At 40.3% G+C, this 24,825-nt stretch overlaps 1 protein-coding gene across 5 annotated transcripts in view; it reads right to left on the bottom strand.

The window, feature by feature from the left end:
• Positions 1 to 1,868: 1,868 nt before the first annotated feature.
• Positions 1,869 to 24,825, bottom strand: part of GAS7 (growth arrest specific 7) — a 104,655-nt gene continuing 81,698 nt past the window's right edge. For all 5 annotated transcript variants that reach the window (XM_072351633.1, XM_072351631.1, XM_072351632.1 and 2 more), the window contains 7 exons: positions 21,008 to 21,082; positions 17,130 to 17,208; positions 12,936 to 13,064; positions 10,920 to 11,043; positions 7,479 to 7,558; positions 5,144 to 5,242; positions 1,869 to 4,448 (listed from right to left, as the gene is read on the bottom strand). In XM_072351633.1, the coding sequence (XP_072207734.1) occupies positions 4,335 to 4,448; positions 5,144 to 5,242; positions 7,479 to 7,558; positions 10,920 to 11,043; positions 12,936 to 13,064; positions 17,130 to 17,208; positions 21,008 to 21,082 (700 nt within the window). In that variant the 3' untranslated portion in view covers positions 1,869 to 4,334. The remainder of the gene's footprint in view (positions 4,449 to 5,143; positions 5,243 to 7,478; positions 7,559 to 10,919; positions 11,044 to 12,935; positions 13,065 to 17,129; positions 17,209 to 21,007; positions 21,083 to 24,825) is intronic.

Below are 24,825 nucleotides of genomic sequence, written 5' to 3' on the forward strand. Positions count from 1 at the left end.
ACAAGAGAACAACTGCAGTCCTTCAACAGAAGTCCACTAAATCATGGAACATACTAAGTTGGATGAGAGTCACCAGGATAAACATACAGAAGCAAGTAGCAGACATGGGTTACGGGCATTAGAGAATCTGCAGCAGGTTGGAAATCTGAGAATTTAGTGTATAAGAGAATACCCCAAGGAAAGACTTACAAAAAGGACTTCCTATTGAGTTAATGGTACCTTGAGCCAGAAAACAGAACATGCAGGCAGGCTGAAACAAACAATGAATAAAATGTCAGCATTCTGTTAGGAAGCTGAGGTTACAGTTGCATAAAACTTCATCTGTTTTGACTGAGAACACTCAAAGGATTCGAAGCTACGGGAGTTCATGAAGCCCTCTAGCTCAAACAAGAGCTCAAAAGCTCTGGTTGAAGAAGAGATCAGTCACTGGGAAACAGAGGCTTGACAGCACAAGACCAGAACATCATTACACCACTTGAGCAGAGAAGGAACTGCACAGGAGAGGCAGTGATCCAAAACTCAGGCAGCTTCAAAAACACCAGAGCAAGGAGGCCTACAAGATGGAAGTCAGAGGCAAACTCCTATGAACAGCACTCCTTTAGGTAAAAACAATCAGTGCTGATCAAAAGCCCATTTTCTGCTCTGTGACCAAGGAGCCACGTGAAGGTGCAAGACAGCCACATCAAACCACAAAGAAGTGTATTATTTGCAGTGACTCAAACAGTGAAAACTTGTATGATGTGTGTACTTGCCTAACAAAAAAAAAAAAAAAAAAAAGAATGAACACCTGGGCTCAGGACCTATAGAGGCAAGAGACTTATTTTGCCGTTTCTATTTATCAGTTACACTGAAACATCCTCATGCTTTCACATGTACTCTGCATCATAACACGAAGCTTGGAGAAGTAAAGGAATGGACTGCACAGCAAGGTGGTGGAGTCACCGACCCTGGGGGTGTTCAAGGAAAGACTGGATGTTGTGTTGAGGAACATGGTTTAGTGGGAGCTATTAGTAATAGATGAACGGTTAGACTGGATGATCTTTTAGGTTTTTTCCAACCTTGGTGATTCTATGATTCTAAACACTGGTTACAACTGCATTTTTGCAATTTACCAGGAAATGAATAAGGAAATGCTGAAACTCCCAGAATCACCTGTTAGGAACAAAAACACCACTACTAGTTTTAAAGATGCAGTCTATTCAGAAACACCAGGTCTCCAACACTCCCTGATATGCCTCAGTTGTCCAAAATCCATCAGTCATAGAACGCAATGGGCAAAGTATCACTGATCCCACTTCCTGCAGTGTGGTACCATGAAGGTGTATCATTCCCAGGAAATAAAATTTACAAGCAATAGCAAAACACTCCTAATACTTTCACCAGCTGGAAAATTATTAAGTCTTATTGTAAGGGAAGAATTTCATTTGCTGCAGAGTAGTTCCAAATGAGAATCTGCTGAGTATAATAAAGGCAAGCAGCAGCTAGGTGAAAGTGCACTCCTCGTGTTTTGGAAGAAAAAAACAAAAACAAAAAAAAAGATACAGACTCCACCAAAATAATTATCATTCTGTGCAGCTTATGCTTTCCTGCAACATTTCAAATGGATCAAATAGTAGAAGCAGGAAAACTGTCTAGAAATAATATAATTAAAACCTAACAAAAGCAACAAACCCCCAGTAATCAGAAAATTCAACTGAGAAAGCAGCTTAAGAACACCTTAGAAGAGTGACCAAAAGAAATTTCAGCCCTGAGAGAAAAGTGCTAAAGGACAACATTTCCAGCCCCAAACAGGTAAAATGATAAATATCAGTGGGAAAAAAAAAAAAAAAAAAAAAAAAAAAAAAAAAAAAAAAAAAAAAAAAGTGAGGAAAAAATAAACTGTAATTGCTAACAGAGTATTTAAAGTATTTAATAAGGAAAATACCATATAAAGTGCATGACTAGCTTGCTTTTGTAATCCAACCATGAGTGCGATGACAAGTCATCAAGATTGCTCATTCAAATTTGCAACATGGCTTAGAATACAGGGGTCAACCTTAGATACTTATGTACATCACTAAATTTTGGACACTGAAGTTTGGAAAGTCCACCACACATTTGTGGTTTAAGGAAAACAAAAAACAAACAAAAAATACCTGCCCTCAAAGGGCATGGCAGAGACAGCAGTACACATCAGTATGCCAGTAAGAACCATACTGAGGACAGAGTGTAAATGAATAGGAAGACTGAAAAAGACAAATTAGCACAAAACCTCCCCATTCAAGCAGAACAGGAGGTGAGGGAAGAGTGTGTAGTCTCACTGAGCTCAAAGACTGAGAGACACTTAGGCAAACCATGTTTCAAGTATCAGCATGCTGGATGCTTCCAACACCAATAAAATTACAGCTGCAAATTCTGAAGTGCGTAATAAAAGTGCAGTATAAGAGGCGTCAGCTCTAACAATCAATAACACCAGGAACAATGATCCTAAGCATGCAACAGTCACAACACTGGACCTGCCAACATGAGAAAGTTTATAAAGCTAGTGACACAGCAGAGAAAGGAGCTGAAGAGATGGCAAGATGGGAGTAACTCAGGTGAATAAAAGGTGACCAAACTTTTTTCTGTGAATCTATACTAGTAAAGAAATGGTGGGGAAAGAAAAGGAACAACAGGAAAACACAAGTTTGAAATGACAAGCCAGAAAAATAATCACCTGCAGGATTATTAAAAAGGTACTTCAGATCAGACTTCTCTGCGTCTCAGTTTGTATTTGTAAGGATTAATTCTCAGTGATCTTCCCACAACACAATAATTTGAGACTGGTGAAGGAAAGCCTAAAAGAGTGACAAACGAAAGACGAAAGTTTCATACCAGGGAAAAAGGAATGTTAACAGAGATAAAAGTGGAATGAAAATGTGGATCAAATGGAATAACACTGTTCAGGAAACAGCAGCTAACACCACAGTACACAGGAAAGGCCGCAGTGGTGAGAATGAAGTCTTCACAGTCTCACAGAATGGTTGAGTTTGGAAAGGACCTCTAAAGATCATATGGTCAAAACCCACTGTTCAAGCAAGGCCACCAAGGGCATTGGTCCAAGACCATACCCAGGCAGCTTCTGAAGATCTCCAAGAGGGACTTTCTGCTGGACTTGAAGAGTCTTGAGTAAGAGAAACTGGAAAACAGATTAACAGCAACACTCTGAAATAACAGTGTGAGAAGAAAATACCTTTTGAAAACCAGTCTCCAAATTACACAGCCCTGTACTGCAGGAGCTGCACTGAACTTTTGGTAGTTTGCACTATAGATAAAAACAGAGAAACTAGTAGGAATCTGATTCAGAAATGTTGGGCACCTACATCTACACCTGATGCAGAATAGAATCACACTATGGCACTTTTGAAAATCAGGCTCTAAAAAGATAAATGTCACAATTTATCTAGACAAATTTGGTAAATAAATATAGCTAAAGGCTCTGATATTCACCTGAAGAAAACAACTAAGAGCAATTTAAATTTAGATCCCAAACAAAATGTTTAATAAGCAGAAAGCTTTAGAACAACTCATTTATTCTTTGTTATGCAACCTCCTTTTGTCACTGAGGGCACTCCAACAGCTAATGAGGTAGGTACAGCACAACCAAATCTTTCCTGTTAAATAACAGGGATGGTAACACTTTACAGATTGGCCTAGCACAAAAACAATGATAATGGGTTTATATATCCCTGAGAGGGAGTATAAAACAGGGAGGAGTCTTCTCCATAGGTATTTCCAAAGGGTCACTGTGGGAAACTATGTTATATGAAATAAATGTATTCATACAACATTAATGCAAGATATGTATGTGTATGTTTAACTGATGGTGGAGCCAGAAAAGTTTATTGACATGTCTGTAGTTATGAAAGCAGTCAGTGACAGGCCTGGGATTCTTGAGCAGTACTTCCTTGCCTTCTGCACTGTGTTTGGTTACCTACTTGCTGGCTGGCCAGAAGCGCACTGAGTGGTTGTTCTAACATAATATATATGATAGTCATGCAAGAGATGTAGCACAAAAATCACTGAAGAGCAGAGCTCTCTCTGTACCAGAAAGTAGATTTCTTCTGGAAGCTGAGTGCAATTGGGAACCTCTGGTGGGAAGCACAGATCTATTTTCTTCACCCTGGAATGTTTGGTGCTTAAGGCTTAGCACAACAAGGACCATTTTTATGACTAAATTTTACAGACAGCCTATACAGGCATAAATTACAAGGTGTCTGGTAGTGGAACAGCCTTTGCCCTACGCTCTTCTGACCCCTAAAAAAAACCTATTAGCCTGGTTAATTCAGCGGGCTCATCACAACTGTAAGAACAGTCTATATTTCCATGTCCACAGGCCGAATATCTCCAGTTTTGTGTTCTTTTACCCACAGTTCCCTGTCTTTGGCAGGATCCACTTTCCGAAGCAGCTGATCAACAAGCTCTACAGTCTGAAATGAACAAAACAAGAATTAAAAAGTCAAGGGTGCATTTCAAGCAGAGACAGTCATTGCTCTAAACTGTGTAACATCTATGAGCATGCATATGTGACATCTGCAGACAACTGAGAACTACATGCACTTGAGACAACAACAGCCAGAATGGGAAGCAGGCTTGCCATGCCAGGCAGAGACAAGCTTCCTACACCAGGCACTGGCTAGTCCAACTTCAGACTCTTATTCTGTCAACTATATCTTGCATCAAATAAAACCAAGCAGTACAGGTCAGCATACACTCCCCTCATTTTAATATTTGAAAACTAGACAGTTTTTTTTGAGTTTTTAAATGAAAAAAATATAAATACATACACTCCCTCCTCCAACAGTGAAATTGTGTATTTACTATTTTTCTTTGCAAGAATAAACAATTTTGAGCTGCTAGGAGAGCTGGTAACATCTCATGCTAGTCAAATGAATTCAAAACTCCAACAAAAAGCTGAGATCCAGTAGTATGAAATATAAGTGAATCAGGGAGTCCTGGAGGAGAAGGACTGCAGGCTAGCATGACAGTACTGCTGAAAGCTAACAGCTGACAACATGTAGTTTTCACACCTCCTTTTGATAGGAAGTTAGTCAGATCAGAATGGGGACCATTCAGCTCAGCTGAAGTTCATCAAAGACCAAAGACGCACAAAGAGCAAACTTACACTTTGGTTGAACATGTCTGTCTCATGCCGCAGCTGTGTATACTGGCAGAGATGCTGCCGAATCATCTCAACCCTTTCAACTTCTAGTCTCTCAAGCTCCTAAAGAGGAGGAAAATAAGTACACTTTTTTTTTGGAAGACGAGCTTAAAGGCCCAAAGAAAGGATAATATACAAAAGTTTGCCCATCAGTGCAATACGACCCCATGTTCATGCTTTGGAGTTGAACTCTGTGCTTGCACATTGCTCCAAATCGCAAAGAAGCAGAGGCAGCAAGCAAAAGAATTCACTTCATCCCAATCCAAAGGACAGAAAAAAAGGTTGAAACCTTTCCAAAACTGAGACCTCTCAGGGCTCTCCCTGAGAGAGATAGGAGACATTGTCTTTAGGGACAGTGCAAGCAAGAGGGAATCTATTTCCTGCAAAAAGCTTTGCATGCTGTGTTGCTAACACCAGAAGATGGAGAAGCAGGTGACTGTTGGGATGTATCACTCAAAGGGCCTGACTATTTTCAGTCTAACCAGACCCAAAAAGAACAGTTTTATCTGTTCACCAGATGTTAGGCTGGGACAAGTCTCCACATCGCTCAGCTGGCAGTGAGAGAAGCCCAGCAACATTTCTGTTGCAAAGGGAGGTAGTTTCTAAAGGAAGGTAGTTTCTAACTTTCCTTCTGAATTTTTCTGTTCCCTCTCCTCCAGGAGGGCCAGTTAGGGCTGTGGAAGGGCAGCATGTCTCCTGGCTTCTGATGCTGCTTCTGGGTTTTATACCGATGTATATCAAGACATAATTTTACAAGATCCTTAGCTTGCATTTCCCAACAAACAAACCTACTGAGCAGCCTCCAGGCCATGACTTCCCTCTAAAGCTAGGGAACAAAGCTTTAGATTCTCCAGGAACAAACACTGTATAAAAAGAGGGGTGGCCAGTAGAGAGAAGGAGGTGATTGTCCACCTCTACTTTGTCCTTTGAGATCTCATCTGCAGTTCTGCATCCAGGCCTGGGGCCCCCAGCACAGGAAGGACGTGGAGCTCTTGGAGCAGGTCCAGAGGGCTGGAGCAGCTCTCCTATGAGGAAAGGTTGAGGGAGTTGGAGTTTTTTAGCATGGAAGGCTCCAGGGAGATCTCACTGTGGCCTTCCAGTACTTGAAGGGAGCTTACAAGCAGAAGAGTGACTGACTTTTTAGACAATCTGATAGTAAGAGAACAAGGGGCAGTGGCTTTAAACTGAAGGGCAGGTGATTTTGGTTAGATGTTAGGAAGATGTTTTTTACTCATGGGGTGGCAAGTCGCAAGCACAGGCTGCCCAGAGTGCCTATGGAGGCATTCAGGCTGGACTGGACAGGATCCTGGGCAGTTTGATCTGCTGGCTGGCAACCTTGTCCATGGCAGGAGGGTTGGAACAAGATGACCTTTAATGTCCCCTCCAAATTAGGGAATTCTGTTATTAAATAGGCAAATCACATGTGGCCACGTTTCTAACACCGATCACTGAGAAAACACCTGTGCAGGTGAGAGGAGGATCAGATCCCTTATGGGCAGGAAGAACCAATTTTTTCTCTCTTGTTCTGCTTTTGGGAAGATATCCACCTCCTGATTTCCATGCATCTATGATTTATTAATGTAGTGCAGATTAAATATTGCACTGACACACTTCTAAATGCTGTGCAATGTACTACTCTGCTTCTTTATTATGAGGAGTTTGATGCTTTGTGTTTGTCCAGTGAGAAAAATACTAGCAAAAGATGCATTTATTTCCCAATTTTGAAAATAACCGGCTATTGTCTGGAAAGTTTCTAAGGAACGACATCAGAGAAACGAGCGCTTATGCTGAAGTACATATATTTCAAGGAACTCTGCACATCAGAGCTAGAAGAGTATTTTAACATTTTGGTGGCTAACCCTGAAAGTATGTGTCCTTTGGGTGAACACTGTAAGCTATGTTGATCTTCAGAGAAGTAGAGCAACAGGAAATTAAAATCTGTCTCTTCTAAGCTGGCAATACTCTTGAAGAAATTGTAAAATCATGGGAAACAAAAATTCATTAATGTTTAGTGTATAAATGTTGTGTGCCTTTTCATTTGCTCCTTGGTCATTCCCCATCTTTCCGGGGGAAAATTCCAGCATTCTGGCTTCTAAGAAGCTCTGAACTAGTTTTGAGACTTCTGCAAAGAAACAATTATATCTGCATTCTCCAAATGATTTTACTTAGAAATAAGAACGCAATATACCAGTGGAGATTTATCATCTAATTCTCCCAGTGCTTTTTCCTGCAACTAGTTCAAGCTATTACAACCTGGCAGTGTTATAAACTTAAGATGGTACACAGAATTCCAACATACCAGAGTGGTAGTCACCATTTCCTCAAACCACTTGGACTGGGCTTGATTGTAAAGATCCACACAACGCATCAGGTCATCTCCTGAAAAGTTCAGGACAGCAGCATATTAGTTCTTTCTGGCCAAGATTATGAAGCTTGGAAGGAAATTGTTTCAAATACGCATCCCAAAGGTTTGAAGTTCAGTCCTAGCAGAACTGAACACAGTTGCTGCACTGTATTTATCTGATAGAATAAAAACAATTTCAATGCAATGCATGCAATTGATGTTTAGTATAAGATCAGGTGTTGGGGGTGAGGAACAATGAAGTGGAATTAGAAAATTTTAAAAGGAAAATATGAACACTAAGTAATATTTTACAAAATAACCTTAACTGTGAAAGATAGTTACTACAGTTAAATTAAAGCTGGTTGTAGTCAGAAATTTGTATCAGAAAAACAAAATAATTAAAATTGGAAATTAATGCTAATGAGTAATAGAGCTATTAGATGGTAACCCTGTAGCTAAGACTGCATTCTAGCATGGGCTTAAAAAAGGAGAGCATCAGACTCTAGGTGCCTAAGATCCAGTAAAGCTTTTTTTTGCAGCAAACTAAACCTAGCACAGTCATATTCTCTTTTTTCCTGAAGATGCACAATTCCATTGCAGGCTTCCTTTCTTGTCCAGGGCAGTACAACAATAAGGTGTAATTATTGCAATCTTTCTCCATTGCAGAACTCTGCCCTGATACAGAAGGTAATGCAGGTAGAAAATCTGTCACTCTCAGAGATTCCTGCTTTCTGGCTACTAATTCTCTTTCTTAGTTACGTCTTCACAAATGGTTTAATGACTTGGGCAAGAGTTCAAATTCTTACTGTTCTTTTAGGTGCAAAGAGATTTTTATACACAAACCAGGGCAGAATAAAGAATTGAGAACAGGATTATATAGATCAACCAAGTGTCAAAGAAGTTAATGCATCTAACAAATCTCGCACAGACTCAGAATTTAGGGAGGCAACTAAGGTCTATTAAAAAATGAAAACAAACAAAAAAGACATTGAAATTCAGGACTTAAAGGCTATGCTTTCAGGAAAACTGTGTGTGCTCCAGGAGACTCCCTAGGTATAAGACTCTGGATATTCTTCACCTACCTGGGTGAATCTGAGACACTACACAGCAAGGAACATGAAAGTCACAAACACATGACATGGAAGTAAGAAAGCAACATCACTTGTTAGTAACTGGTGGCACTATAGAAAGTGTGTAGTTTTAAGGAGCATCTGAAAGTCTCAAGTCATACCATCCACTTGCAGCTGGCGTAAGTTCAAAGCTAGATCAGTAACACTGCATGCACCCCAAGCACTTAAGCTGGGCTGCTGCATAGCCATATATATGGGATAAGGCAAGTCCTTCCACTTCCATGCACTTCAACAGTGGCACAAAGTCTAGTAAAGTCATGGGGAAACTCAAGCCAAACTACTGGTTACTCCTATTTGACCTTCAGCTCTCCCTTGTTTGTTCAATAAACAATTAATAAATAACTATTACAAACAATTTCTGATGATCAAAGTAAAAAAAAGAGGTTGTGAATTTGCAGGTGAACAGACAAAACATTCACCAAAAAGCCTCCTGTCACCAATGAAGCATCTGTTTCTCATCAAATGGTTGTCTGTATACACAAACTGCAAATGTCTCTTACTAGTGCCCTCAAGACCCAGACAAGCTGAGAAAGTTCAGAGTTTTAGAATTGTAAAGGACCACTCTACCACAGGACAGACTGTGAAGTGATGAACTATGGAAACCCCAGTTAAAAAGCATTTGTAGTAATGTTACTAACAGTGCTGCATATGTCAGCTTTACAGGTCTCAAGAAAGACAGTTCCTAATGGATCCCATGAAAGTGATTTGAGTCTCTGTAAAAAGCATGCACAAATAACATCAAGTTAAGTTTTGTCTTCACTACAATGTAACACACACTACTATATACTCAGTATGCCTTGAGCAGAAAACATTTAATTGCTGAGTTAACAGAAAAAGACAAAAAGTTCACTTTCAAGGAAAGAGGTAGGCAGTGCAGCAAGCACCCAAACAGCTGTAGATAACTGTGATTTAGTAAATTACCAAGGAAGGAACTACAACTTAAAGAAGAAACATCCACAGCTGAGCAAAGACCTGTAACCACCTCTGACAGGAACTTCAGAAAAGCAAAAAATTCAAACACTGTCCCCCAAGCAACTATGTAAGTAGAATCAATTCTATGGGTTTTAATCTTGCATTTACTTGTGGTCCTTAGAAAAACAGTAAAAGGTAAGACTGCACTTAGTTTGAGCTGTAAACAGCACTGTTTCAGCCAGGAATCATATAGTGTGGGTGGGTCATGCTACCTTCATCACTTACATGTGATGTGTAGAGAGGAAGTCTGCAGTAAGCTTCTCTGAGATCTCCAGGGGCTAAAAACACTTTGGTAGAGTATTTGAGCATACCTGAAAAAGTGTGAATTTGCAGATCCATAATCACACCAAGGAAAGCCCCGGACTCCTTGCTGCCATCTAGATGCCCTAGCTGATAGGTGGAATCAGGCTCCTTCTTTCTTGTTCTTCCTCTGGACCCATAAAACTTGCCTTCCTGGTTGCACAGTAACACAGCTTCAACAGGAGTTGAAGTTGAAGCAGAGTAATCTTACTCCAGAACACCCATAGTTTGCTTACACTTCTTTGTGGTTGGGGAGCTGTGTGTTTACATCTCTGATTTGAGAGAGCCTAAACCATAGATCTGCTGCGTTCTGTGCAAGCACCAGCCTGCTACATGACTGGTAGATCTTGTGCTAGCAGACTTTTCAGCTGAACTAAGAACAGTCTGAGTTACAAGCATATTTTGAAAACCCTAAGGAACTTAAAAACAGAGGGCTCAGATAGGAGACAAGCATTTCATTAGCATGACCAACATCAAAGCACAATGCAAGTGCTTCTATCTGAAAACTAAAGCATGTAAGCAGGCGAACTACATGACTAAAACTGGACACTAATTCCATTTCAAAGACCCTTCAGGCTATGACAAATTTCTTTAACTCCTACTTCTAAAGTTTCACAAACATTGTCATCTCAACAGAACTTTAAAAACACAAGTACAGTTTTACAAAAAACTCTCCTTTTAGTTCAGTTAGCAAAATTATCAGTCATTTCCTGATGTCACATTAGAAAAACCTGGCTTTATTTTTTTTTCTTTGAGAAGAATTATCTGCTTCCAGGGTTCACTGAAGGAGATCTGGACTAGATGACCTTTAATGGTCCCTTCCAACTCAAATGATTCTATGATTCAGTTAGATTTCATTGCTGCAGTGTTAAAAAGCAAGAAACACACAGATGGATGGATAGGCAATTATATCCCAGTTATCCATGCCACAATCTCCCAGCTGTTTCCCAGTGCTGCACTTACCTCCCAGTGGCTCACAACTGCAGGTACTCACCTGCCTGAGTAGACTTCCGCCTTGCCTTTTTAATTTCTTCTTCTGTCTTGTTGCTGAGCTTCACCTCCAGCTGCTGTGTTTTCATTTCCAGATCCTTCTGTCTCTCTGTCAAAGCCTTCCGGGCCTTGGAGTAATTAAAGATCATATTTTTTACATGAAAAGAGCTTCTAGCCGCTTTCAGCCATCTAGGACTTTTTCATACATGTGTCAGTAAGAAGCCAGGGATTCTGCATAAAACTGGGTTCTAACTAGCATTCAAGTTCCTAGGACATCATAATAGTGTTCAAGGAAGGGTCCTACCACCATACAGAATTTTTCACTGACAAAACTGCAAAATCATCTGGACTCTCAGGTCTACCTGCCTTACTGTACAGTATCATCAGACTGTAACGTTCCTTATAACTTTCTCACTCCTTCTGGAACAAAAAGGAGCTGAAGCTTCTTTCAAATCTCTTAACCAGATACCTCTTACATATGCTTTTTTCAGTACAAATTGAAGGATTTCAATTACATTATAGAACTTATTTTCAACTACCTTCTAGTTTCAATATACATTTATCAGCAACTTTAACAATAGGAAATTTTACACTTATTTAGAAAAACTAATTCAGGCCAGTGACGACAGCAGTTCATAACATAGGAATGAAAAACCTGAGACCTATTTACAACTTATTACTTTAATTTCCTTAAGCTTCTGTAAGGTTTTAAGACTTCATTTATCAGTATAATTACTTAAACTGTACAGGCAAATCAGCAAATTGTCTGAACAAATAATCAGAAATACCAATGTAAGTTGTCTCCTACTTTGCTGAAGTTGCCTAAATACATAAGGAAACCTTGTTCTGCCCCAGCCGTTCTGCTTGTTACAAAATAGGTCATACTCTCAAGTTAGAGCGCCAAAAACTAAATTTGGACTATTAGATTTGTTACTGCCTTACAGTTTTCCCACGTCACACCTGAGAGTAACTTAAGATGCTCTCAAAAAGCACTGCCTAAATTTTCATTTCAGTGCTAAAGACAGTAGGCTTGGGCTTAGTTTGGAAGGTCGCAAGAGGGAGCTGCAGGAAAGCAATGTGGTGAAAAGAGATGTGTTTCATCTGGCAAACTGCAGATGCCGCTTTTTTTTTTTTTTCTCTTTACCATTCTTTAGTCTACTTCTTCTGATTCATCTTTTTCAACACCCCTTATTAAGACTGTAAAGAAAAGTTCTTTCTCTGAATATACAGAGTCTAATAATCTTGTTCATCTGCCACAATTTTGCCCCTGAGCAAACTTTCTCATATGCACTCTGATCATTAATGGAAGTCCACACAACCTCCTGGGTTAACTGAGTTATATATTTTCCTTTCCAGCTCATACCCAAGACAATGTTGAGTGAGGATATGGCAACAAAGAACAACACAACTTGGCAGCTGATCCTACTTCCCAACAGCTACTCACAAGAGAGCTCTTTTCATAGGCAAAGCTTTATAATCATGACCTCAGCTACCTACTAGATGCATATGTTAAAACAGCACCTGAAACTAGGGTGCTGATTTTTGCAGTGACACAGAAAATTAGTACTAGGAGAGTGTGTACAAACTGCTGTGCCAAGTCTGAGATAACTTTCTTGGCCATCTGCTTCCTTTGTACAAGAGGATACTGAAGTGAATGAGTCTTTGGCCTTTGCTGTTTTTGATTTTGAGAGAAATACATTTGACTTCTGGACGCACATGAGCTAAGAGTGTTTCTATCAAATGTATCAGAAATAAGTTATCCCATACTGGAAAAGAGAAGATGCAACAAAAAGCTAGCTCAGCAATAACACAGGAGCACTGGCTGCAGCTCCCAACTTCCCAAACTTCAGCTAAGCACCGAACCACACCTGGAGCCTGGTAAAGTATAACCAATAGCAGAAAGTACTCAGCAGAAATATTTGTGGCTTCTTGTAATAGAACAGAAACTTTTCACGGGGCAGTTGTTCTTGTGTTCCAGACAGCAACATCTTAAACTCTCCAGTTTGTTCCCCACTCCCACCTTTTCAACCGCTGCATAGCGGCTGGCCAGTTGCTTCCTTAAGTCTGCAATATGGTGGTCACACTTCTTCATGTCTTTCTTAAAGTTCTCTCTGAAGTTGAGCAGGGGCTTCTCTACTTCACTCTGAAGCTGATTAAAAAAAAGGGAAAATGGTATTAATGAAGAATGAATTCCTGGCTTTTCTACTGATCAAAGATAAAGATAGAGTAAGCAATACAAATACTGTAGACACAGGCAGTATTATACTGCAGCATTTCTCTTGCCCAAGTTAGCCCTGAGTGATGCTACTACAAACATCACTTCCTCATAGGACAGCTCTGCTAAGGGAATATTCACTGAGGGAAGCAGAAAGGCATACACTTTGCCTTCCTATTTCTCTTTTAAATCAATCTTCAGGCAATTGCTATAGCACTAATTGCAGTGCTCCAATTCTGACCTAACTGATGCAATTTACCCACCCAAAAGAACACAAACAAGTTGCTAAACCTGACTGCAGTGAAGGGACTGAACACACCAAGGTTATGTGTCTGTACACACTGGGAAAAGGGTCCATTTTATTTATTTATTTCTGCTAGATGTAAGGGAGCCTAACGAGAAGTAAGTCTTCAAATAATGGTAAGAAAACCACTGTGAAATGGACTCAGGAAAGAACCACTGAGACCACATGTGTGACTGCAAGTACTTACCTCTTACAGTCCAGACTTTACAGTCAGTAATAATTCTGACAGAGTCTGTATCCCACTGCTCTGTAACTTTCCCACAAACATACATATATATATGTGAAATCCACTCTAAAGGGATAAAGACATTTCACCTTCCCAGAAGCAACCCAGTACATGTTTTCTATTGTTCTTCCATTGCATGTGCTGGGCTCTGCTTACACAGGTAAGCTTAGTCCTCAGTCACCTCTCATGGCCCACAGCAGAGAGATATTAAATAGTCCTTAAAACCAAGTATTTTTTTTTCCTTTCCTGTAGAACCATTATAATGGAGAAATTCATTCGAGTTCAATACAGCCTTTTGACAGAGAGATGCTACAGAGATAGGCCACATAGCACTTCCTAGAGAAGTTAATACAGCTGAAGTTGATAAGGCAGCTGGAGAGTAGTACCAAGATGATCTAATATTGCCTACAACTACTTGAAAGTCAGGGAGCCAAATTCTTCGTAGGGCCAGGCAATACCACAATAGATAATGACCACAAATTCTATCTTTGGAATGTTCAGATAGAATACAGTTTTTAAAAAGTATTACAAGAATTGTAGTGGAAAATTGGTATAGGTTAAACAGAGAGGTTGTGAAATTTCTATCCTTATGCAAGATTTTGCCAGACAAAGATGTAGCTGATTCAATCCACTGCAGGTAATAATCTTGCTCCCAATGGGAATTTGGACTAGAAAACTCCAGACAGTATTTTTATGACCCTCTAGTCATGATGACCCCAGATAAGCTAATAAAGATCTGTTCAGAGCTTTGTGGTCCACCACAGTGCTAAAAGTTCAGTACCTGAGGTACAAATGTATGTCTGTGCCAGTAGCATTTCCACTGCTCAATGAAAATATGAACTGTCACAGAGAGAAGTTCTGCATGGCTTCAATGGCAACTGAAGATGCAGCATATTATAACTGATAGACATGCATGCATGTCTGCATGCAACTGAGTTTGAATTTACTGAACAGTCAGAGAGCCCTTCAGATCCCTCCATCAGTAATTGAGTTAACCTGAGCAAACAATTCACGATGAGTCCATCATCCTAGGTAAGAAAGACAGAAACCTGACTCATCTGATCCAAGCAGGCAGTGCTGCAAAAACCCTGAAGAAAATCCCCAGAGCCAGAGACATCAAACAGAAGAAATTTCAGTGGTAATGGTCCTTGACCAACAGAAAGTTAAGGTATTTATTATATGTATTTAATAATGAGGTCGGAAAATTTTGAGATCTCCAAAACAATGGGAGATCACATCAAGAGGCTCAAAATGCAAGCAAGCCAACTTTCTCCATTTTTGTATGCTGGACATTAGAGAAGACTTTTCAGTGACAACAGTTATCTGATTTATCAGCACTATTTCCAGAATGGCTGGTAAAATACTATCACAACCAGACCAGTCCACCATTACTTAAACTATGGTACATACATATCTTCTCTTCTAGAGCAGAACTCACTTCCTGGAGCTCAGTGAGAGATAATCAGCTGGAGAAGTGCTTCAATCCCATGACAGCCTTCATGTGTGCATGTATCTACAGTTGCCATTCCAGTCTCTACACATATCACTAATGCAATAACACTACACTTTCTGAATGCCCCAAGAGCACTGTCACCATCTCCAGTGTATTTGCAGTCCCTCCTCATGTAACAGCACTGTGAAGTACCTTCATTGTCAGGTTTACTTTTGATTACTCTTGGTGTGCCCTGCATTGTGCCAGCATTGTCGGATTTTGTTTATCAATGAGAAACGCATTTACCACTTCTAAAATATTTTTTCCTGAACATAACAGCAATAATCAGTATCTTAAAAAATACCCTATAAATAAAAGAAAGCTGGACCTAGGAAAAAGCAGGTAAAGGATCGCTGTTAAGTTCAGAGGATGCTACAGGAGCTTCTGTCCAGGATTCTGTGCAGGTGGCGAGGCCCTACAGAGGGATCTAGACAGGCTGGAGAGCTGGGCTGAAGCCAATGGGATGAGGTTCAACAAGACCAAATGCCGGGTCCTGCACTTTGGCCACAACAAGCCCAGGCAGCGCTATAGGCTTGGGGCGGAGTGGCTGGAGGACTGTGTGGAGGAAACGGAGCTGGGGGAACTGATTGATGCTCGGCTGAACATGAGCCCACAGTGTGCCCAGGTGGCCAAGAAGGCCAACGGCATCCTGGTGTGTATCAAGAATGGTGTGGTGAGCAGGACTAAGGAAGTCATCCTGCCCCTGTACTCGGCATTGGTGAGGCCTCACCTCGAGTACTGTGTCCAGTTTTGGGCACCTCAGCACAGGAAGGACATGGAGGTACTGGAGCAGGTCCAGAGAAGGGCAACGAGGCTCGTGAAGGGCTTGGAGAATCAGCCCTACGAGGAGAGACTAAGGAAGCTGGGGCTGTTCAGTCTGGGGAAAAGGAGGCTGAGGGGAGACCTTATTGTGCTCTTCCAGTTCCTGAAAGGTTCTTACAGTGAAGTGGGGCAGGTCTCTTCTCACTAGTGACAAGTGACAGGACGAGGGGAAATGGCCTCAAGTTGCGCCAGGGCAAGTTTAGGTTGGATATTAGGAAGAACTTCTTTACAGAAAGGGTGGTTAGGGACTGGAATGGGATACACATGGTTAGGGACTGGAATGGGATACACATGGTTAGGGACTGGAATGGGCTCCCCAGGGAGGTGGTTGAATCACCATCCCTGGATGTGTTCAAGAGCTGTTTTGGATGTGGTACTCAGGGATATGATTTAGCAGAGGGTTTTTAGATAGGGTACTGGTTAGGCTGTGGTTGGACTTGATAATCTTCAAGGTCTTTTCCAACCTGGGTAATTCTATGATTCTATGATTTAAGGAGCAGTAATAATAATAAAATAAGAGTCCTATTCACTGCTTGACTACATTTACATGTCACTCAGGGTGCACCTGCACCCACTGGAGATCAATTTGGGAGACCAATAGGGAGCAAAAAGTATTTCACTAATTACAACCTTGAAGTAGAAGTTTGAAGCAGAGCAGTGGGTTACCAGGGCAGCAGCTGGTTGCCTAAGTAACCTCTGCATAATCACTTACTGCAGAGCTACAATTTTCTTTCAGAATATAGCCGCTGTACTGAGATATCTGCATCTATATTGAACTCGATCACCCACAGATGTTAACACCATTTAACAGGATGCAAGCATATGTCAAACACATCTGGTGGGAAAAAAACAGATCTGTACAAACGAATTGTACAGACAAAAATTCCTACAAGAAGTCTCCTTGGTCATCACTTGAGAGAAGATCTGAGTTATACAAAGTAATACAAAGTAAGTTCCCGCTGCCCTTTTCAGAAAGACTAACAATATGAACTAGTCCTGGCTCTCTTCCTCGAAGACAGGTAAAGTAGGTTCTTAGTGAGAAACCAAATAGTATTATTTTTGTTTCTTCCTCTAGAAAAGTAATCTGTACAAGCTGGAGTCAACTGATCAGCTGGAGGGCAAAGATTTTTGCAACAGGGAAAACAAACTATTTACCTTGGAAGAAAATTTGAGATGAACCTCTGCTTCATCAGCAAGACTCTTCTTCAGCTGAGCCCAAGCCTCTCCCAGTGTGCTGAAAAAACATGGCATAGCAATGATCAGTGCAGTTTTCTGAACATCCTTACATCAAGATTCATCGGGCAGATTCATATGAAACAGCAAAGACTTGTGACAAACCATGCTCTGCAAAATCATGGAACAGCGACAGCAGAAATCTGCAAAGACAACTGGTCTCTGTGACCAAGGAATAATTAATCACATTTGCACTATATGTGGCAGTTCTCTGAAAAAACTGCTCATATCCACCTCCAGTTGCAGAGATTCCAGTGCCCTTAAGACAGATACTCTTCTATCTTATCCTTAAAGTTTTAAAGACATATTTATCCAACTTTTTTTTTCTTTTTTACAATTAAAATAGATCTTCAGAAGTGCATTTTTTCCTTTACCACTTCTGCTTTAAACACTAGAGTCAGTGAGCAAATTATTCTAATTCTTTGTGTATTTGAAAAATGACAGGTCCTTTCTCTCACCTTCTTTTTCTTTCAGACAAGTTATTTTCCAGACAATATAACATTAGGTACAATCCTCTATACCACAGGCGTCCAACCTTCTGGTTTGCCTGGGCCACCCTGAGTGAAGATTGTCTTTGCCACATACAAAATATATAGCATAATTACTGTATATAAGTAACAAATTCTTTTGATATTTTTCATTAAAACATAAAAAAGAAGACAACAGAACTAAAAAACCAGTAGGATATCTGATCTTGCTTTTGTGAGCCTAATGCATCAGTCTGGTTTGATGGAAGTGGCCGAAATCTTAATGAGTTCTGAAGTTGCCTATCGAAGATTTTTTTTTAATCTAATTTTACTCTTCCTGAAAACAGCTGTTCACAAATGTATGTACTGCCAAAAGACTGTATCAGGGGAGATTTAGATTGGATATAAGGAAAAAGGTTGTTTATAACAAGGGAGGCACCGGCACATTGCGAGCAGTCATTAGCCAATGCATGAAAATGTATGAAATGATTTTTCTTAACTTCATCTTGCTGTAACTTAAGTTTCATTTTGAACACTGTCATGGTATGAAATGTAGTACAGATAAGTTGATTTCCATCATGAAGACACGAGTTTAACTCATTTAAATGAGCGGCAAAATTCATCAGAAAGCTGAATCTATGAGCCATTCTTCACCTTCAAGTTTCAGCATAAGTTCTCCTTCTGAATTCATAGCTGATTTGGTTTCATTTCACAAATGATAAAATCCTTTTGGTATTTCACCTCGACACAGCCGCTTTCCTTCAGAAGAGGAAATGATGACCCCACAATCAGCACCTGCACTTCTAAGGAACTCCTGGGATCAGTAATGATTCAGTCCCTGAACTTCATGAAATTCACAGCTTTCAAGATAATGTAAAGTGTACAACATGTGGGTCTCAATCAGTCTGCGTGTGTGTGGCAGGCCCCAGGGGTGGGTCAGCCCTGTACCGTGCCCTCCTTTGCACAGAGTTCCACAGTCACCTACTGTCAGTGCTTGAGCTACTGACTAATGAAAAATAATGCTAAAAATCACATTATAATGTTAAAAATTCATGATCTTATGAGGCTGCATTACTATCTGCCCAGGGTTGCATGGGGTCCACGGGTTGGACGTGCCTTCATTAGACCCGCTCCAATAGCCTAGATACCTATGTGTCATAACAAAAGCTACATCATCTTCCAGTTGCTAAACTGGTCGCAGACTATCTTGTATCAGACATTCTTTCTTCTGCAGACCTCAGTACAACTGCTTTTTTAGTCAACAGCATGAAGTTGTTGATGAATAAGCTTGTGATTCACTATAAACAGATCCTTCTCCCACAAACTGTTATGTAACTGTATCCTTCACATCCTTGTGGAAGCATAAAACCTGGTACTTTTTCCTTACTGAAATGAATTTCAATTTTTTTTTCAGATCATTCCTCTAGCTTACCAAAATCACTTTGAAATGAAATCTCTTCTACAAATTTTACATGTCAGTCTCATCTCTGATTTCAATAAACCCATTCTTTTTTCTATCACAGATCATTAATGAATATACTGGGGAAAAAAAAAAAGCACAACTAGACTTAAGACAAAGTTTGTGGACTCTCAATCCATGGCTACTCATATAGATAAGTGGTAACTATAATTTCTTATCTAGTTTTGAACATCAGCCTTTTGCCCATTTTTCTTGCCTGCCTACAAGAATCTCCCATTGTCAAAAGCTACACTGAATTAACGGCTGTGATGCACATTCCTTCTTCCACATGGTCTGTTATTCTCATATTGGAAGGATTTGAGTTGTTTGACATCATTGGTTCTGTATTCATCCACAATAATTGCTCATCACTTTGTTTTCAACTAAGTGCTTCTAAAAAGCCTGACTGCTTGTTCCATCACTTTCTCAAGGTTATATAAAGCTGACTGATCTACAGTTTCACAGATCCTTCTCTCTCTTTCCCCCACCTCCTTTTCAAAAACAGTTATATTTACCCATTCCTAGTAGCATTAAAAATTCCCCATCATCTTTAATTTTAAAATAACAATCTGTAAACTCCTAACAGTGCTGCAATGAGTTGAGCCCTCTCAACCATGGTGGGAAAATAATAATAACATTTACATATATATATATATATATATATTCATATTTATTTATTTATTTAGGCCAGCTGTCCTGTTTCTGTCTTCTCTCAGCTCCTTGTGCCCCCTAGGCCTACTACTGGCAAGACATCAAGAAAAGCTGCCAAAAACTAAAACACTGCTGTTGTCAACACTGTTTTTCTCCTGAAGCAAGAGCACAACATAATATCAGACTCTATGAAGAAAATCAACTCTGTCCCAGCTGAAGCCTGGATTTAAGTTTAGATGCTTAGAAAATTAATTAACAAAAGGCTGACCTCTTGTCTATTAGAAGCAGAGCTTCTATTAGAAGTGTCAGAACTTGGGTAAGGACAGTCATTTGGGTAGATAGTGATAGGACAAGAAAGAGCAGTTTTAAACTAGGAGAGTAGAAACTGAAATTGGGTATTAGGAAGAAATTCTTTACTATGAGGGTGGCGAGGCAATGGCACAGGCTGCCCAGATAGGTGTGGGTGCCCCATCCTGGGACGTATTCAAGGCCAGACAGCTTGACCTAGTGAGTGACAACCAGCCCAAGCTGGAGCTCAGTGGGCTGTAAGGTCCCTTGCAACCTAAGTCATTCTATGATTTCCAGCCTCAGATTCCAGTGCTTAGGTGGTTTGCATTGGAATAGACAGCTAACTATTTTTAAGCCTTCAGGAATTGTATAATTTCACTATTACTAAAGAATTGTAGTTTAGTCAAAGTATATTGCTTATTATCTTCCTGATAATTTTTGATGCATTGCTGCTGTGGTTTGTTATTCAGTCTTTGTTAAGGCAAAAAGCACTGGTGCCAGGGACATCCCAATGCCAGGAAAATCAACAGCGTTCTACTGTGCTCCTCAGCAAGGCCTCTTTGATCCCTCCCTTTCCAGCAGTGAATATGCTTTCAGCAGCGTTTTTATTCTATACATTGTTCCATATTCAAAGTAATTTAGTATGCATACATGCTAATCCCTAGGGGATATAGTGCTCGTCCCAACAAGGACAGCACTAAACACATCATTAGAAATGCAAGGTTTTATATAGGTATTGCTAAAAATTTACCACGAATATCTTCAAAATAAAAACATTGCACACCAATTCTGTCTTTCCCAGTACTCTCAAAATGCTAAGCTAAATAAACCTCTAGTGAATGGAAGAGCTCAGGAAGAATGCCTGTATCTGTGTGGGAGGAATGACTTTAATGTTAAAAATTCTTGCCTACTGCTAAAGTCAGTGACAAACTTACCCTTCTTCCTGAGCAGCCAAGGAATTCTGAGACAGTTTGGACAGGTTCTTAGCATATTCCTCCTCAATCTTTATCCTAAACACACACACAGAGAAAATAGAAAGACAGCAGTAAATCAGCATTAACCCAGAAACCCACACACATAGTTTAAGGAAAATCTCTGTATTAAAAGGGATCTTGCCACAGGATTTTTCCTTCCAATCTTCATTGGTTGGCACCAGTTTCAAGATCTTTCTCTCCCTTCCATATGCTAAAAATGCAGTGGCAAGAACACAGATACATGCAGGAGAACAAAGTTAGAAAAAAAACTACAGTTCTGGAGTACAAATAACAAGGACAAAGTGTTTCCATGGTACAACATGAACTGTCTGCAAAACTGAGCTCACTCGAGACATATATGTCTCAATGCGCTGTTAAATATGAAGTCACACATCTTTGAAGCAAAGATAAGGAAGAGTTTAGAAAATAACCGACAGCAAGTGAAAGAGATCAATTCCATTTGATTACAGAGGAGGAAATCAAGTGGAGACATGGTATCAAGTATCCAGTACATAAATGGCTTCTCCGTGTTTGCCATGGTACCTGAATCTGGGTTGCTGGACTGCACCTTTAATAGTGACATCAAATGCTTCCTAGCTGCTGTTACAGATGACAAAGCTCATGAATATGTGGCCAAGGCTTCTGCAACCCATGTACAGGAGGGCAGCTCACGACTTTCACCTACGCATCCAGTGCTGAAGCAGGATCCTAGTATGTTGCCTACATTCACCCGGCAGCACCATTCCAGTAACAGCTGAACTTGCCAGCATTGGTGGGGAGGAAGAGTGCAGCTGTTGGCACAGGATAGCTGTAGAAATGGCCGCAGGGAAAAGAACCATTAAGCAAGGTGGTGGGGGTAAGTTCTTACTGCACATCAAGGAGGGGAGGAACAGCTAGTGGTTCAGAGGTGACATGAATCATGCTTGAAGCTAAAATCCAGCTCTACTGATGATTTTCACCTAGCCAAACATTTGCAAAGTTCTCCTGACTATGGAGGACAACTGCTTTGCCAATTTTCAAACAAGTTTGCTCAGTTTAGCACCTCTGACAAAGAGCAGTGTGCCACCCAATTGGAGCAGCTCCTGATTCTGTGCTAAGCTATACACAGAAGAAAAGTAAGACAGAAGGTGGGATATTTCTGGCATACCAGTTTGCAGTAGCTAGATGAATACACACTGCCATGTGTGGTGCATTCAAGATAAAGGGATCCTTCTGACTAGCTAAGATACACCTAATATTCTGGGCTGGTGAAAACATGGTGTGGATGTTACTTTGAGATGCAGCTGGCTGAGACCAAGGTGATACCCAGCTTTTTGCAGCAGTACAGCAGAGCGCAACTACCAACCTCACCCAGCACAGTGAGTTCTCTTTCCATTTTCTGAGTACAAAATCAGCCAGCTCAATGCCAATTCTACAAGAACACCACTCAGATATCACCTCTGCCACAAAGAGGTTTACAGTTTTGGTCAACAATCAAGTTGCTGACTGTCCACATCTTGGTCCCCATCTGCAGGTCACTGGTTGGACCGCAGAACCAGAACAAGTCAGAGCGACCAGTAGCACCATGCTAATTCAGCCTCAACACCTCTTCCTTCACCCACACCACTATCTGCCAGCACTCTTCTCACGTCAATTTAGAACATATGACAAAAGAAAGCATACTTATATGGATAATTTTGCATCAAATCATGAAATGATTTGGATTGGAAAAGCCCTTTAAAAGACCACCAGATCAAGCAACTGGATCTAGTGAGAGGTGTTCCTGCCAGGGGGCTGGAACTTGTACTATCCGATCCAGCCTGGCTCTAAACACCTCTGCGGATGAGGCATCCAGTTTCACTTGTGCCACTGCCTCACCACCCTCTGTAAAGAATTTCTTTCTAATATCTAATCTAAATCCACCCTTATGTAGTTCAAAGCCATTATCCCCTGTATTATTGCTATACCTAATGAAGAGTCCCTCTCCAGCTTTTGTGTAGGCCCACTTTAAGCGTTGGAAGGATTCACAGGAATGACCTAATTTCCATGTCAGTTGATCTGTGAGCCTGCTTCCCAGCAGCACTGCTCTAGCCAGCAACTCACCTTCACTCCACCCCACCAACATAATTTCCTTTGTGCCAGGAATAAAAAATCCTGTTACAATGTGCCAGAGAATATCTGCAAGCAAGATTAATGGCATCTAGCTCCTGCTAATGTCTACTGTCTAAGAAATTCTTCCCACGGAGTCTGAAAAGGACAACAGATCAGAACTGAGAGAAGTAAAGCCTGCAGAAATCCCATCAATCTCACTTTGGGGCAGAGAGGGAAGTACCTTCTGAATCTCCAGCCTTTGTACTGATACATGAGTGAGTCATATCCTACAACAAGCATACCAACTACCTAAAATGTATTTTATTTAATATTCCTCCCAAGCACAACAAACAATTCATTTGTATGAAAAAGGAAAGTGTAATTGTACAGTCAAACTAAATGCAGGACTGAAGTCTCAGGATACAAACAAATATATAACTAGGCATTAGACACTAGTAAGAAGGCAAGGGGAAAGGACATGTTACTGGAGTCAGTAGTTCTTTAAGACAAAAGTGGCCCCCACTCCAACCTTTGGCAAAAAGACCTGAAAGGCATTAGATTCAGTGGAAGAAAACAGCAAGACAAAGGTATGCCTCAAAAATGGGAAAAAAAAAATGTTTCCTGGCCTTGCCCAATTTGCCTACCCTGCAAATACTCATCTGTGATTATCTTGAAACAGCAACACACCAGATATGCAACAGTCCTTAGATCAGTTTGACAACTTCCAGGAAATCACCGACTGATATGCAATTATTTCAGCTTCACACAGATATAAAGTTTCTTGTTTCCACTAACTTGCTTGAAAACAAAATATTTCACTCCCTGGGTAGTGAGAAGCATCAGTTTCTGAGCACATTTTTATATGTACTGTCTTAATTTTTATTTGTTCTAGTTGCTCTTCAGATGTTTATTTCCTATTCTGTCTTTTTCTTTCTTTTTCTTTTTTTCTTTTTTTTCTTTTTTCTTTTTTTTTTAAAGTACATTGTGTGCTCACATTCAAATAGTTAAGAGTTCCAGTCATGGCATCCTGTAATAGATAAAGAAAATCTAGGGAGCTACAACAGGAGGTAAAGATGATCTGATGCGACCATCATGTAGGGAAAAATGAAATAGATCATGACAACACAGAGAACACAGGGAACAGGTGACAGAGGATATCTGACAGACACCTAAACAACTGTCACTTGTGTGAAGACAGTGGGTAGGAGTCTTTTTACACTATCATTTGAGATTAAAAATTATGAGACAACAGAATTACTTTCTGTGGCACATAAGTGCACTGCAGAAGTCTCTGCTGTAAAACACTACCACTGTCAAAAAAACAAAAGATTTTTAAGGATTAGACAAACAGTGAAAATTAGTTTACAAATACCTGCTGAACAAGGCAAACCTCATGCCAACTCTGCTTTTGGTAATCCCTACACATAAGGTGGGAGGATAAAGGCTCTGATGGTTTTCTCCTAAGCCCTGAATGCTGGTATGCTCAGAGTGAAGTTTCTCGGCTACAAAGACCTGTAACACTCTGTGCAGCCATTACCCTGCTTATGTTTCATTTCTCATAGTTAAATAATTTGATATTTATTTTACAGTTTTCTAATCTCAATTTAGCTCAACTAAAAAGTGTGAGTGGCCAAACGCTGAGGAGTGTTGTTCCTCGGTTAATAAAAACACCTTCCTTCTTATACTCTGAGGGACTAATACCATTCAGT

This window comes from Excalfactoria chinensis, chromosome 17, assembly GCF_039878825.1.
Source record: "Excalfactoria chinensis isolate bCotChi1 chromosome 17, bCotChi1.hap2, whole genome shotgun sequence".
In the NCBI taxonomy this organism is placed as follows: domain Eukaryota; kingdom Metazoa; phylum Chordata; class Aves; order Galliformes; family Phasianidae; genus Excalfactoria; species Excalfactoria chinensis.